The sequence below is a fragment of the Thunnus albacares genome, chromosome 11 (assembly GCF_914725855.1).
Source record: "Thunnus albacares chromosome 11, fThuAlb1.1, whole genome shotgun sequence".
Lineage (NCBI taxonomy): Eukaryota > Metazoa > Chordata > Actinopteri > Scombriformes > Scombridae > Thunnus > Thunnus albacares.
Genome location: NC_058116.1, coordinates 5,632,068 through 5,645,850, shown reverse-complemented (window position 1 = coordinate 5,645,850; position 13,783 = coordinate 5,632,068). Strand labels below are relative to the sequence as shown.

The following is a 13,783-nucleotide window of genomic DNA, read 5'->3' as shown; positions in this document are numbered from 1 at the left end:
TCTCCCGGTTTGTGTTTCTTGACCAGTTAGACTTCTTTTCTGTGACCTTCCTGTTCCCAGAGCAGAGAAGTTATCATTACCCACAGAACTGATAGCCAAACTATGTAAATAAGATCCAAGTTGTAATTAACTGGATTTATGCTTTAAGCATGTTTGAAGTGAACTCCCACTTGTTTACACAAGCAAGAAACCAGAGACAGTTCAGCTTCAGAAGATGTAAGATCCTCGTTCTTAGGCTGGGAGAGTGTTTTACGATTGTGGTATCTGTGTGAGTGCAAGGTCTCGACATTATTTCACTTAGCTTTATCTTACATACATGCAGTTAAGTCTTTGTTGTTTGTAGTCTGGTGTTCTTGTGTGTGTGTGTCAAATATTCCTTTAACAACACAGTTTTATGGCTCTCATATACTTTTAACAAATGTATGCATCTTTTTATTGTGTGCACACACCTCCATCCACCACCTCTCAGTTCAGCTACCCACCTGCCACCACCACATCCACCAGCTCCACCACTAATGAATGATTAAATAGCTGCCATGTCAGATTGAGCCAAGCAGTGAGTCATTGTTGGACTCTCCAGTGTCCTGGTGGTGCCCCCGCACTGCAGCTTGCCCTCAGATGATGGATGTGTCTGCGTGAGGTCTGCATCTATCGCCACGCTCAAAGATCCACCAAATTAATGGACTTCATTCACTGACGCGTTAATAACCCTGTTTAAATTGAGGATTTGATCAGAGACGGTGCTGCAGAGATGTCAAGATAAATTACTGCTAGCTGTCAAAAATGGTGTTCCAGCTCAGTTTGATTAAGTGGATTTAATTACACAGGAGCAAGAGTTTCTTATTATATGTTTATTCTATGTTTGTGCCGATTTATTGTTAGTAGCAGTAGTAGTACCAGTTATTAGGGTTCAAACCCTGAAGGGGTTAGAACCCTTCTAAGTTTGTCTTGGTTTATTGGTTTATTATTAGTATTTGTTTTATTCTGCCATCAAATTGCCGTGAACTGGAATGAGCTAAAACCATGAAACTTGGCACAATAATGTGCCAATAATGTGGAAATGATGTGCATGTGCTTCACAAGAAATATGAGTCCAGTCGGCAAGATGGTGGCGCTGTAATAAAGGTCAAAAAATTCAATTTTCAGAAGGCCACGCATCTCACACCGTAAGTCCGATTGACTTGAAATTTCACACACAAGTGTGTTCTACAAAAAAGCCTTTTGGACCATAAAAGCCCACCATGATGGATTTTTTGCTAAGCTGCATAAAATGAAAAACAGCAATGTGACATCTATTTTCAAATTTTGTATACAGCCTTGGGGGATTGAGATACACATTTCTACTGTAAATGAGAAAGATTGATCAAAAAACATGGCTGCCATCAACCCTAATATCTTCGCAAAGGGCGGGGTTTAGGAAATATTGCCCATAACACATTAACCATTTGTCCAATCATTATAAATCTTGATAGGTAACTTCAGTCTATGATTGGGAATAGGTCTACCAAAGTGTCTTGAGCCCAACCCATAGGGGGCGCCACAAATGCCACAAACGGGAGCAAAAGCTCTGGAAGCAAGTATTAACCAAAACCTGTAGTGCCATATTGATCCGTGCTAGTGGGTGTGGCCTATCATATATTTGCAATACTGATTAAACTCACTGGAGACATCCTGCGCTATCTCCTGAACATACACACTGAGTTTCATTCAATTCCGATGAAGAGGGGACGAATGGTGGAACTTTTAGTGCGCAATTATTAAAATGCTGCAAGCTTTGTGATGATGAAACAAATGTGTGATTAGTCTCACTCCTTCCTTAAACAGAATAAAACTAGCTGAAGTCACTTAGCTCATCTTTGTAAAGCCTGAAACCCGCTTGTTGCTGCTCACGGCTTTCATTTTGGCCGATTGAGCTGCTTCCTTCTGTTGAGTGCGAAAAGTCCTGAACCCGTAAACTACCGCTTGCAGCTATATTTCTAATTCTATTATCGCAATTCACATGGTGAAAACATCAGAGCTGTGTTTTCACCATGTTTCTGGTTAAAACACAAAACTGTTAATTAGAAATGCGGAGTTGTCTTTCACACTTTATTTCTGGAGAAGCCAAAGATGGCTTCATCAGTTACATTCTGTTGTTTATTTTCCATAATATGCCAAGTTTTCATGGTCTTATGCAGTGAAAACTGTCATTTTTGTCATGATTAGACACCCCTGACATCCCCTCCCCTTCCCCCTTAGTCTTTTGCTGAAAGACATCTGACAATGACTCCCCAGCTGATACCACTGTATGACAGATGGATGCTGAAGGGTTTTTGTACTGTATGTATAGGCCTCCGATGTACCTGCACTTGTTCCTGTAAAGGCATTAATTACATAAAAAACAGTTTATACTGGTGGATGGTGGATATTCATGGAGAATGATGTAGAAAAGGTTGGAAAGTGGGATGTAATTGACAGGGTAAGAGTATACAGTATGTCTTTAAGAGCTATCTTTATAATAGAAGATCAGAGAAGAAAGTGACTCCGCTGTCCTATTTTATAGTTTCAAAACAAAACAATTCATTAGAATCAATCTTCTATTCCTGTGCTGCTTTCATGCGTCAGTGCACAACCTACAAGATTCCTCACCATCCTATCTATTTACTGCAGGCATTTTTAAATCAGGGCTGTTTCATTGCTCTTCTGCTCATGGGGTCTGAACTCCAAAAGTACAGTTGTAAATGGCTAACAAGCGAGGCTGACTGGCAGATAGAAGGGGGGGGGGGTTAGATAAATGGATGCTGCCAAACAAAGCTTGGCCTTCAGCTTTAAGAGAGCCTCCCATCACTTTATCACTCAGTTCAACACAACATCAACTCGGTACTGTATCCACCCCATGACTAGCAGTCCCTGCTGTTTTTCTGCCTGCTTCCTGATGTGCTGTTGCACTTTCAGTCTCCTGATAAATTGTGTGCTTCAAGAAAAAAATCAAGTCATTTTCTCTTTGACATCTTTGAATATTAAAAGGAATTGCCTGCTGACAAGTTGCTCCGAGCAAACACTTGTAAGTTGAATAGAGGTTTATAATGCGGCTTACGCCAATGTTGAAATGATGAATTGTGGCTGTGGCATCCATTGCTGCTCCATGCGTCATTAAAAAATTCTGAGCCTAAATATATTTCTGTTATTAACTGAATATAACAGTTTTAATATGATTATTTTGCCTGTTATAATACAGTGCCAGCATTTTGTACTGGGTTCATTATTGACAGACAACCGTTTTATGATGTCCTAATTATGCTCCGCTTTTTAACTTTCAAGTAATAATTCTCTCTGTAGTACAAATGTAAGATATATGCAGGATAAATGCATATGTATGTAGGTGAGGGACCTTAAGGAGGAAGAAAAAAAGGAGGATATACACTCAGGGGACTTGGACAAAGTGAGATACACTCAGGGGGAAGCTAACGTAGGCAGAGCCGTGGAGATGAGAGGCATTCTGCATCTCATTCCTCCCCAGCAGTCAGTACATGACACACACTCCTCACCAGCATTTCTGCACACATGGGATCTGAGAGTGGACCCAGCTGCAAGTCACACTGGCACATTATCACACATACTGACAGTATGCAAAAACCATTTTAACTCAAGGTCAATTGTAGGTGCCGCTACACTCTCACCGTCTTTTGCTGAAGCAGTAGATCGTGAGAGGTAGAACAAGCAGTTTCTACAGATGCAAGTGGAGGGAGTCAGACCTGTTTATGGCCAAGAGGCCAAAATCCAATCATGTACAAACGCCTCACAGGTAATGAGGTATGAGGTTCAATGTTGGAAGGAAGCTCCCTTTTCCAGACTTGATCCACACAACTCTATGCCTAGATATGGTGCTCTGGTCCCTAGAAAAAAAGCATTCTAGTGGAAATGATAGAGCTGTGCAAGGACGGCTGCCAAGAAGACTGGCTGTTTCCCATATCATTCTCTTACAAAGGCTTCCCAGCAGCAGAGATATGGCACTTAATGTCCACTTGGATGGATTAAGAGTAGGTTAGAAGTATCGGTGACTGGCTGAGTCCATTGCCTGTTGTTTTCTTTTAGGCGATTTGCACGATGTTAACTAACTTACACAAGTAGCGCAGCTCCTTTAAGGGATTGCTCAGTGTGTAGGTTGTTTGTGTAGCGGTGTGTGGTCGAGAGAGACATAGAGCATGTGTGTGACAGTGGCGACTGGAGCAGAGAGCTTGAAGTATAACGGTAAACGTAGCGGTGCAGTGTGTGTACAGTTTAGACTATTTGTCAGTGAATAAATACAACAAGTCCTCCAGATCCAAGCCAAGTTCCTGTGTTCTTGCCATGTGTTGATTAAAGTGAAAGGGGTTAGCCCTGAAGTTAACCCTAACCTGACCAGGCTCACTTAAGGTGACTTTTAAGGCTATTCTCATTTTAGTGACAATCTCAGCTGCTCCACAAAAGAAAATGGAGAAACGTCTGGCTGCTGAGTCTCTACCAAGTTTTGTTCATGAGAAAGCAAAAACTCAGCAAAGATTACGTAAAGCCTTTTTATTAAGTATCAACTATTCAGCTCAACGAATTAATGCCAATGCGATCTGTTGGAACTTGAGCTGTCACTAAATAATGAACTATAAAAGTTAGTGATCCAATTTTGATTTGGCTTTGTTCCTCTGGATAGTCTATGTTTTGAAGAATGCAAGTCTCTCTCCTCTCTGCTTTTGTATTTTCTGTAGGAAAAAGGAATGAAACAAAACAGAAGCCCCAAAAGAAAGAGGAAAAAACTGAAAATGATGAGTGACACAAATTAAATCAAAACTTACAATGAAAGAGAATGCTACAATCCAACAAATTTCCTATGTAAAAACATAAATAATAACTAAAGTGAATTTTATAAGTAGACGTTTGTATCATCCTATCTGATGTCTTTTTCTGTGCTTTCTTGTTTTCCCAGAATGCTGAGGTGTCCGTGTTCGAGGTCAACATTCGTTTCATAGGAGGACTGCTGGCTGCCTACTACCTCTCTGGACAGGAGGTAAGCACTCACCTGTGTGTGTGTGTGTGTGTGTGTGTGTGTGTGTAAGCCTGTGATTGAACAGTGTTTTGCAATTAACAGGAACCTGCTGAACCTCACAGAACAGCAGAGAGATGGTGAGAATGAAAAGTAGGGGTCAGAATAAGAAAGCAGAGATTGCAGATTGATGCTTTGTGTTTTTATTGTCTAGTAAAGGTGGAAGGAGGAAGACAGAGAGGAAATGACTTGCTCTTTTTCTTTTTCGTCTTTGCCCTATCATTCCTCCGTTTCCCTTTTTTCTTCTTCTCCTCTACACATCCATCCCCTCATCTGCTCCCATTAAGGTCAGTAGGCAGATTTCGATTCTTGGTTTAGAAGCCGGTGGAACTTAAATCTGGCCATGCATCTCCTCTTCCTCTTCCTGTTCTGTTTCCCTCGCCCTGTCCATCCCATCCACTCCAGCTTTCATGCCCAACCAAGCAGGGCTCCCTCTGTAATGGAAGCAAATGCGTCAAATATGTGCTCAGTATGACGCCCACATCCACTGTGCTCTCTATTATAATTTTATGTGATCTGTGCAAGTACTGGCCAACAGATTTCTAAGAAACTTTATAGTCATTGTAGACGTTTTACTTAAAATACTGCCGGAAAACATTTTCCTGATTTTGAGTATCAGCTTTATGAAACCCAATCCATTTCTCATCATGTGTTTGTTAGCACATGGTACCACAGCTGTCAGAATGCCCTGTATCTACTGTTGTAGCATACAGAATACACAAAGATTTCTGTGAATGATATGGAGAAGGTGTTTTCAACAGAGCACCACACCTGTAAATTAATGATGGAGTAGTTCAAACTGCATTTGAAGTATTTTGGTCTGGGGCTGAAAAGTTGTTTCACACCAGATCCTCACTGATGCTCCTCTCTCCTCGAACACTACACAAAATAAAACAAGATACAAAAAATCAAATATTAGAACAGCTATGAGACATTTTCTTATTATTGTATGTCAAATTTATAATTTGAATAACTTCAATAATTTTAATGGTGTCCATATACTATGTATGTACTGTGTAGACGTATTATGTAGGAGTAAATAAATTAAATATAATTGGAAGTCCTTGATACGATAAGGAATCAGCAGATACTCAGTATGAACAGCTGTCAAACGAGATTGAGTATAAAACTTCCCAAAATCTTATGAGCATTTTATAAAGCTCCATTATTGAGTGTTGTCTTGATGTCTGTCATGGTGTTTTGGCTTTGACCCTCGATTTTTTACACCATTTGTGTCCTGTTTTTATTTAGCCTAACGAATAAAAAGCTGATTGAAATGGCAGAATTTAATGACACTTTTTCCCTGATATACTGAAACACATTCAAAGTGAAAAAGCTTCTTTCTTAATTAGGAGAAAACTAATAGAATAATATAAGCTTTGCACAACGTTTTGTTTTTTTTTGTTTTGTTTTGTTTTGGGGTTTTTTTTTTGTTTTTTTTAAGTTGTATGACCATTCAAGATTTTCCTGAGGAAACGTTCCCCGCTAGCAAAAGTACAAATAACATAAAAAATGAATAAAATGAAAACAAAAGGGAGAACCATATTTTTTGCAGGAACTTAAAGGACTATTTCTGACCTCAAATATATTCACAATTTGATTTTGGTGGACAGTTGAGGAGAAATTAAACATTTTCAGAACAGCCGCAGTGTTTTTCTGGTTTGAACAAAGACCAATAAGGTACAGTCACTGTTTGCCTCGAAATAACAAAGAAGAGAGCTTCATATGTCAGTTGATTAAAAGCTGGTCAAATGACCCCTAAATTTCCTATCAAACTTTGCCAGGCCACAGTGAGTGGTGGAAATATACGTTCTGACTTTTTGAAACTGATGAAAAGTGATTATGATGAATCATTATGGATAACAACATACATGGTCTCACAAGCAAAACTTAATGTCACTCCTATTCACCAGTCCCTTGCTCGATCCGACCTCCTCCACCCAAATCAAACTCAGTCATTCATCAGAGCCCACTGGAGTGATAATAGAAGCGGTGGGTGGTGGGAAAGGAAGGAGACGGAGCTCGGGAGGGCCGAGAGGAAAGACAGTGATGGAGGGAGAGGAGGAGAGGGTGGAAAAATGATGGCAGAACAGTGAGGGTGTTTTTGAGGGGATGGGTACAGATAAATAGAAGGGAGTGGAGAAAGAAGATGATGAATGGTGGAGCGGGAAGAAAAGCAAGTGGGAATCATTCTTCACTCTCGTTGGACATGTCCTTGAGCAAGGCACTTAACTCCCCCACTGCTCCAGTCAACCAACATCAGAATAAATGGTTGTTACTGGGTGGCTCCCTGGGGGGAAATTGTGTTTAACCGTGTGAATATGAAGCAGTGGTCACTCCATGCATAGAGGGAAGCTAAGAGAAAGCAAAGAAAAGGAGAGATGATGTGGGAGACTGTGGGTGAGGAAGCAAGAAATTAGAGCAGGAGGGTGAACTGGAGCTCGAGGGTGATATTTTCAGAGTTTATCAGCATCTACGCCAGCTGGATGTTAGCATGTCACTGGGGGATGAAGCTGTGTTTGTGGGAGGGAGGGATGAAGGTAACTGAGTCACAAAGACACGATGAGGAATGGGTTGGGGGAAGTAGATGGGGAAGAGGGAGGGGGTGGTAGGTAGAGGAAAAGAAGAAGGAGCAGGGCTGAAAGGAGACATTAATACCCAAGGAGACTGAAAGAGAGCAGGAAACAGGGAAGGAGATGAGACGGACAACATGAAAGGGGAAGAGACTTAGAGAGAGAGTGAGAGTGAAACTGATGAGATGCAGGATAAAAGACGAGATGGTGAGAAATGAAAATAAACACAAGACCAAAAAGAAAAGAGACACACAGATAGAAAGACTAATGCAGCCACTGTGTATATTTGTTACTTCTTGTACTTTCCAGAGTTGAAGACACACCTGTGCAGATAGAAGCCAGTGATGGGTTTCAAAACAGCTACCAAAGGACTGCAGTTGAAAATAAACCAGCTGGCTAACACTGAAATGTTGATGAATGTGTGTTGTCTTTATAAATAAATGAAAACCTGGATATGTGTGTTTACATGCCACAGTATCCCATTTTCTATAAGGGTCTATCCAGATGTCCTAGTAAAGTCTCGTAAGGATACTAAGATATTACAAGCAACCATAACAGATATAGCATACATCTGCTATGCATATATGCAAGGGCACATTAGCTACTTGCTAATATACATACAGATCTACACACATGCCACACATACAGGTGTGTTGCATACAAGAGACAGTCCTATCCTATCTTTATGGATGTATCCCATCCAGGGATTTGGATAACTGTGTATAATGTCAATCAGTTCTTATCAGAATCAAGACAGTAGCCCAGATTAGATGGTGTTTATCCAATTAAGCAATTAAAGATCTAATGCGCTCTCTAGCACTATCTAGAAAATAAATATTATCATTTTAAGCAAAGCATAATTTTGCACTGGAACTTTCAAAACTCTATCCAGATTTATGAAACCAGGATGTGACGTACACATGCACCAACATATAAATTGAAAATTCCTGGCGTGCCGCTGTAGTCTATTGGTTATGACGCATGCCATGTAAATGCACCGTCTGTGGTTGGATGCCAGCAGTGGACCTTTGTTGCATGTCATTCTCCTTCTCTCTCTCCTCTCGTTTGTCTCCTGTCATATCTCAACTGTTGCTGTCCAGTAAACGCATAAAATATATTAAAAAATAAATAAAATAAAACTGAAATTTCTCTAAAACAAATAATAATTAGGATACAAAACACAGTCAACATGAACACAGAGAGCTGTTTGGTTAAAATCAAACTACATCAGACTGAAGTCAGCTTTGACTCAAATTGTTTTGAGTCTGTAATGCTGAGGTGGCGTTTTGAATACATGATCAATGAAAGGGAAATTTCCCCACATTGTTCATTTGTATATACTACCCACATTCTAATGATACAGTGATGGTTGAAAGTCAGCAAAGTTTCCCTTTAAGAGCCAGTTAGCTTTAATCAGATTTCCCAGCTGGCTTTCCATGCAGACCTACACTGTGTTTATACAGGAAGCGTTCCAACTGTATTTCATTCGTTTGTCTCATGTGCTTCTGACTGAATGGATATGCTTCTGTTTTAATCAACGCAGCTGTCTTTATGGGCTGCATAACTGTTTGCATTTCACTCATGTTACACGCATGTAAATGCAACCTAAAGCTTATATTTCACGCTTCAAGTCTATTTTCCTTTGTTTTATCCGCATCACCACATTTATTGTGTGTTAAGCTCTGAGTGCTTCCCAGACATGGGTGGCCTACACTCAACGTTGTGCCTGTGTAGACACACAAATGGAGCGCTTGCTGCTGCTGCTACACTGCTAATATGCTGCTCACACTGTGTCTCCTGTGTAGACACAGTGTCGAGAGCAAATGAGTGTCAAGAATGTCAAGTAAGAGAGTGACAGATTATTGCCAGGTTGGGCACATATTTTCAGACCCATGTACAAACACCTCCAGTAGAGAGCCGCAGTAAATGACAAAAACGTGGAGGTGATCGAAAATGGTGTCCTCCAAGGGAACAATCTTCTTATAAGACCAACAGGTGTAGGTGAGATGCACAGATAAAGCCAAAGACAGCCTCATTAGATGAGGTTTTCTAGCCATTTGATACAACCAAACACAGAATGAAAAGAGAGGAAGAGAAAGATAAGGAGAGATCAGTGAGAGAAAACTCAAGGAGAAACAGGCAAAAACAGGCGGAGAGCAATGAAAGACCAGATTTAAGGAGGAAACAACAGTGAGGGAATAGGACAGAAACACAGACTGAGCAACATGCAAACAGAAAAAGGAAAAAGTGATTTTAGAGAAAGAGTCGAGAGAGTTGGAGATCAGCATTCAGGAGGAGGAGGTATTGTTCCAGGAGAGTCAAGGCAGAGCAGCGGTGATGAATTGTTTACTACTGTCCTTCCCTAGTTTTATTCTCTCAGCCTCTCATTTTCTTTCTATGTCTCACTCTCATATCCTCTCCATCTTCTCTTCTCTTTCACACTTTCTTATCTTCTGCTCTCCTCACCACCTGTCTGCTCAGATCTAATCGGATCATCCTGCTGCCAATTCTCTCCTGTATGTCACTCCCTTCTTTCTTTTCTTTTTTACTTCTCTGCTTTGCCCTCTATATTCCTCCTCCCTGATTTGTTCTTGTCCTCTCCTCTCTTCCATCCTATTCCCACCTGTGCTTATTTTCTTGTGTTTCTCAGCTCTCCTCACCTCATCACATGCATCTCTTTTCTTTTCTCCTTGTTCATCTGCTCCTTTGTCCTCTATCTTTTATTTTTTATATTGTCCATTGGCCCAATCCCCCTTCTTTCTGTTTTTTAAACCTTTTGTCCATCTTATCCTGCTTCTTTACTTTTTTCCTCGTTTAAGGCTTTTTTTTTTTGACTTTCTACTGTGTCCTTACCTGGTCTCTTCGCTCCATCTCCTACTCATATTTTTGTCCATTTTCCTCTGCATCGTTTCCTCCTCTTTATTGTTTTTTTTGGTATCCCCATTAATTCCCATGGCAACAACTGCTCTCTCTGGGGTCTGTATTACAAACAAAACAAACAAAAAGTGGTTCATACAGTGTTGGTAAATAGTGAAAAATGTCTATACCAAGTACCCAGAGCCCATCATTACTCTTCAAGATGTCAGTTTAGTCTGACAATAGTTCAAAACCCAAAGACGAGAAAAAACAGAACATATTTACATTTTGGAAGTTGGATGTTAATTTTTAGCCTTTTTTTCTTAAAAACAAAACAAAACAAAAAAAAACTTGCTTGAACAATTATTCGACCATCAAATTAGTTGCCAATTAATTTTCTGTCAGTCGATGAATAGATTCATTGACTAATCTTTGCAGCTCTGTGTTCAACAATAAAACTACATACATTTACAAAACTTTAAAATGGAACAATTTAACGGTTTGACAGGTAAAACAAAAAATCTATAATAATCTCAGTTAAAGGGGATCTATTATGCTCTTTTCCAGCTCTATATTTTTATTCTAGGACTCCACTAGAGTAGCTTTGAATGATTCACAGTTCAAAAAACTAATTTATCTTATACTGGCCCTTTATGCAGCCCCTCATTTCAGCCTCTATCTCTAACAGGCAGTTTTAGCTCCTGTCTCTTTAAGGCCCCCCTCCCGATGAGCCCACTCTGTTCTGATTGGCCAGCTTTCTGGAAGCTCGTATCAGTCGTGTTAAGTTGCCACCGATGCAAACTCAACATTTCCTGCTCTATTGCTTCTTATTAAAAGCTTTTAAATGACTGAATAATGGGAGACTTTTATTGTGAGGAATTTACAGGAAGTGAAACGTGTTCCTCACCAAATTAGCAGAGCTTTGTTAGTGGTGCCAAAGGCCGGTCAACACAACAAGATATGGAGATATTTGGAGCTCTTTGTTCAGCGGATCAGTTTGAAATAATGTACGGAGGAATAGTACAAGCAGAAACAGCCACAGTGATGATGATGTTTGATGAAGAGCCGCAGACAACCAGCACACCTCCAACAAGTAAACTATTTATTTTACTTTGCAATACTGTGTAATGAAGTTATGGCTCGGCGTGACTACCCCCTCAAAAAATGGCAAATAATAATGTTAGCAGAGAATGTCCATATAAAGAAATCCATCACAAGCCGACGTCAACTCAGGCTGAAAGTAAAAAAAAACATTGGAAATCGAGCGTTCAGAGCAGTCTGAAGGCGGTGCTTTTTGCTCACAGGGATTACTTCTACATACATTTTTCTCATTATTTGACACTTTGGCCAGTTTTAACATGAACATCTGACATTTATGTAAATCTACATTTTTATATATATATACATATCAACATCTAACATTATATATATATATGACTGAAAATAAGGAAAAGCACACTAGGTCCCCTTTAAACATCCACACTGCAAATAAATCTTTTATTTCCCCTTGGGATTAATAAAGTACTCTATCTGTTTAAAGAAAGCCTATTTTGCTTATTTATTTTTTCAGGCCTCTCTTGAGGAATGATATCTTCAGCTGTTTCTGAAAATCTTTTTTGTAGATTCTTGAGATATAAAGCATGGCAAACAGTTCCAGTAACATGTGTCTCTATACATTACTGTTTTCCTTTCATACACATGCTCTTCTCTCCTAAATGTTCTATTAAGTTCTTATCCTCCTCCTGTTTTTGTTCTTTTCCCACTTTTTTCTTGTGTATCTTGCTTTCATCTGCATTTTTTCTTTGCCCCTCCCCTCCTCTCCACCCTCCTACACCCTTTAACCCTTTACCTGCTTTTATCTAAAAAAAAAAACAACTATTGCTTCCTCCAGCAAACCTTTCTCCCTCTTCCTTGTCTTTCCCTCTGCTCTGTTCCATCTTCTCTTCCTCTAATCTCACTGATGTTGCCTCCTGCTCAGCCATCTTTCCTCTTAAGAGAGCTCACTGCTCGTCCTCTTCCCTTCTCTCCACCTGTTTGTATTCCATCATTTCTGTTTTTTTGTCCCTGTTCCTCCTGTCCCTCCTCCTCTTGATGCCACCTTCACCTTCTTCACCACCCCTCATTTTTCACTGTTTTCTCAGCACATTGCACATTGTTTTGTTTTTCCTGCTTTTTCTCTACTAATGAGCAGTTTCTGTGGAGGCAGATACACTAGACACAAGTTTGGTTCAAGCTGGTTGGTCGTATTCAGACAAATACTATATTAGAAAACACAATTTTAGTAATTTTTTCTTATCCTTATTGTCTTTGTCCACATATCACTGTATCACAAATCATCTCCCTTCATAAACCCCAAACACTTATCATTTTATAGTTAACATGTATGTGATACATACATTCAGTCTTTCCTGCAGTCAGTGAGACGACTGGCACTGCATGGAGGCAACAAGAGAGACTTGTGCTGGAATCTATCCACTTAAGTTCATTCCTATGTTCGGTCTTGTTCTGAATTTAGATTTCATGACATTGATGTCAGAAAAAAACTGCTTCTGAAAGGTATGTTGACCCAATAAAGCAAACACCTTCAGGGCTGCTTGGTGAAGCTGTTGATATTTTAGCTGGACATCATCTCCTTTCCAATTTTGTGGGTTTAACATGTTTAGAAGTAGAAAATTAGACACTGTGCTTTAGCAGCTGTTAGATTGTGCTTCAAAAGTATTTCTTCACCAAAAGCAGCTCAGAGCAGCAACTTAGAACTACTATTGTTTCCAAGTGAAGTTGCCGACTTTGGACACCGTCTTTTTACTCTAAACAAAACCCAGGAGACTATTTCATGCACTGAAGCTTGCTAATAGGCTTTTCTTAGTATTTCATATTTTATTCCAAAACAAAGGACCTGTAGGCACTTTAAAGCCTTTTACCATCCTTTGTATGAGCTCTTAGTACAGACAGGAGCAGGGATGACTCAAGTGTAGCATGACAGCTGGTAAAAGACTTCAAGCCTCATGGCATGGTGAACAAAATCCACTATAGGCGATGAGCTGATACTGGCATTCATATTGAGCACATTTCCGTGATCTACTGGTAAGGAAGTGGCACCCACTAACAAGTGACTCTCTGACAGTTCCAACATTGGCTTGCTAAGAGTCTATTCAACCCACCTGTCTGGGTAGATTGAAGTGATGTCAACAGGGTTATCCTAGCTTGGGCTTACAAACTTTGATTGTGGATCTTATAAGATCTGGACATAAGCAGGCAGGAAGTGCTTTATCAATAGACTGTCGAGTTGTACGTTTGG

At 39.9% G+C, this 13,783-nt stretch overlaps 1 protein-coding gene across 4 annotated transcripts in view; it reads left to right on the top strand.

Moving 5' to 3' along the window:
• Nucleotides 1–13,783, top strand: part of man1a2 (mannosidase, alpha, class 1A, member 2) — a 148,126-nt gene that overhangs the window by 85,374 nt on the left and 48,969 nt on the right. For all 4 annotated transcript variants that reach the window (XM_044365186.1, XM_044365183.1, XM_044365184.1 and 1 more), the window contains one exon: nt 4,940–5,020. In XM_044365186.1, coding sequence (XP_044221121.1) covers nt 4,940–5,020 — 81 coding nt within the window. The remainder of the gene's footprint in view (nt 1–4,939; nt 5,021–13,783) is intronic.